Raw genomic sequence first — 2,097 nt, 5'->3', positions numbered from 1 at the left:
GCGCGGCGCCAGAGCTTCCCCGCGGGCGTACCTTTGAGGAAGAAGACTTGCGCGGCCCGCGCCTCGCGGCAGAGCGCGCCGGCGGCCAGGGCCAGGGTGCCGTCGCGCTTGGCGCCGTCCAGGGCGGCGCTGCGCTCGTCCAGCAGCACCACGGCGTGGTAGGCGCCGGCCAGCAGGCGGCCGCGCAGCTCGGCGTTGGGCACGATGTGCTCCAGGCCCATGGCGCCCTTGGCCCGGCGCCGCACGATGGTGCTGAAGCGCACGTTGACCGAGCCGGCGATGTGGCCGGCGTTGAAAGCGAAGAAGGAGCGGCAGTCCAGCAGCAGGCACTGCGCCGCGCGCTCCCGAAGCAGCGTCCGCAGGCCTCCGGCGTCCAGGGAGCCCACTTCCATGACCATGGCCGGCCCTAGCGCCCCCAGCGTGCCTGTTTCTCGGTGCTCTTTGTCCTCGGAAGCCAAGGGCAGGGCAAAGGCTTTCGAAGAAAAGCCCGACCCTAGTTCTCTCTGCGCGGAACCCCAAACTGCCCTTCGACTGAGTGAGGGGGCGTCGTGCGGGGCTCTCGGCCGCCTAGGCTTCTTTGCTGCTCCCCCGACTGCCCCTCCGGCCCCAGTCAACACCTATTACAGCCCGGCGTCCTTCGCAGCGAGCCCGACCCGGGGGAACGCGTTTATATGTGGCCTCTCTGGGGGCGGGGCGGGGCGGGGAGAAGCGGGCGCGCAGGGGGAGGGGAGTTGTTTGTTTGAATGGCGGTCACGTGACCGTGTGGTGACGTCACCCGCCCTGCCCGGCTTGGCGCCGGCGGAGCCAGAGGCGAAGACGTCATCGGCCTCGGAGCGGGATCCGCTGGCTGCTTGCTGGCTCGGGCCCCAGGCCGGCCGGCCGGCCTGCGCCTGGCTCGTCCCCGGGGATCCGGCCTGAGCCGCTCTCCGGGCCCAGCGGGGAGGAGAGGTGGCAGGCGCGCTGCCAGCCAAGGGCTGACCTCCGGGATCCGAGCGGCTGGGAGAGCGGGCGGTGGGCCAGCGGCCTCTCCACCCCTCTCCCTCCCCGGTGCCCCTCCCCGAGCCCCCTCCGCCGCCGCCCCGAACGGAAAGGGGCTTCCTGTGCCTTTGCATACACGTGTGCCCCTTTCGGTCATTTCCTCGTCACCAGTAGGCGCGGAAAACTCAGGTTCCCCAGGAGAAGCGATTAACTTGCCCGGTATCACACCGCTGGGGGTTGGGGTACAGAGAGGAACCTGAAATAAGGGTTGGAGAAAATGTACTGTTTGTCCATGGATATGTTCCTACTAGCGACAACCGGGGTGAGTCGGGGTGAAGTTCAGGGGAATGTTATCCCGTTTCCCAGACTTGTCCTCCTGTTACTTAAGAAAAACATACGTTTAAACTAGTAAAATGCCTTCTATTTGAAGCCCCTATATGGCAAGTTATCCCTAATCAGGTCGCTCCTAGAGGACTTTGAGCCGAGGAAGGCGGGTAAGGGGGCTGAAATCGCAAGTGTGGGGTCGTAAGGTGCCGTGCTGGATTGCGGGGTTCGGCGTTTGGGGAGGCGACCCCCCCCCCAGCGTGGCTCGACGGCGCCCTCCAGGGGTCACCGGACACGTTTCTGGCCACGTTCGCTTCAGACAGCTCTCTCTACGTACTCTTTGAGCGCCTACTATGCCCCAAACTCAGGGGCTTCAATCCCCACGCCCTGACTCTCGCCATCTATACGCGCTGAATTCGAAATCCAGTACCACTGCGCTTTAGGAGTCCAGGACGAACGTTTGGGAAGACCCCATGCGGCCACCCGCGCGGAGTCCTAGTGACGGCCCCCTGCGCAGGGGAGGGCGGCACCGATGTGCTAGGTACACAAACATAAATATTGCGCCACCAGGCCAGGGTGCCGAGTCAGGAACATTCTGCGGTTTCTTCCCCTCTCCTGCGGAGAGGGGGATGGGATGGGGATTTCAAGCACCCTGTGTCGTTGGTCTGTGGACTGTATCACCAGAGACAGCTTCTGCATTTGCCTTGTTTAGCCTCTGTGCTCGCACATGCTCAAACTTTCTGCCTAAGTTCTAGAAAAGTTCCGGGTTGAGTACTTTTTCTTAAGGGCATTTTC

At 64.0% G+C, this 2,097-nt stretch overlaps 1 protein-coding gene across 1 annotated transcript in view; it reads right to left on the bottom strand.

Annotated features, from left to right (window-relative positions):
• The window catches only part of DUSP1 (dual specificity phosphatase 1), a 3,080-nt gene extending 2,436 nt beyond the window's left edge, over window positions 1–644 (bottom strand). Inside the window, exon 1 of the mRNA XM_040630287.1 lies at window positions 32–644. Within this exon, the coding sequence (XP_040486221.1) occupies window positions 32–398 (367 nt within the window). The 5' untranslated portion in view covers window positions 399–644. The remainder of the gene's footprint in view (window positions 1–31) is intronic.
• Between the last annotated feature and the right edge of the window lie 1,453 nt (window positions 645–2,097).

Source organism: Ursus maritimus, unplaced genomic scaffold, assembly GCF_017311325.1.
Source record: "Ursus maritimus isolate PB19 unplaced genomic scaffold, ASM1731132v1 scaffold_15, whole genome shotgun sequence".
Taxonomy (NCBI): domain Eukaryota; kingdom Metazoa; phylum Chordata; class Mammalia; order Carnivora; family Ursidae; genus Ursus; species Ursus maritimus.
The sequence above is the reverse complement of the archived record's forward strand: the minus strand, read 5'-3'. Positions and strand labels throughout refer to the sequence as shown.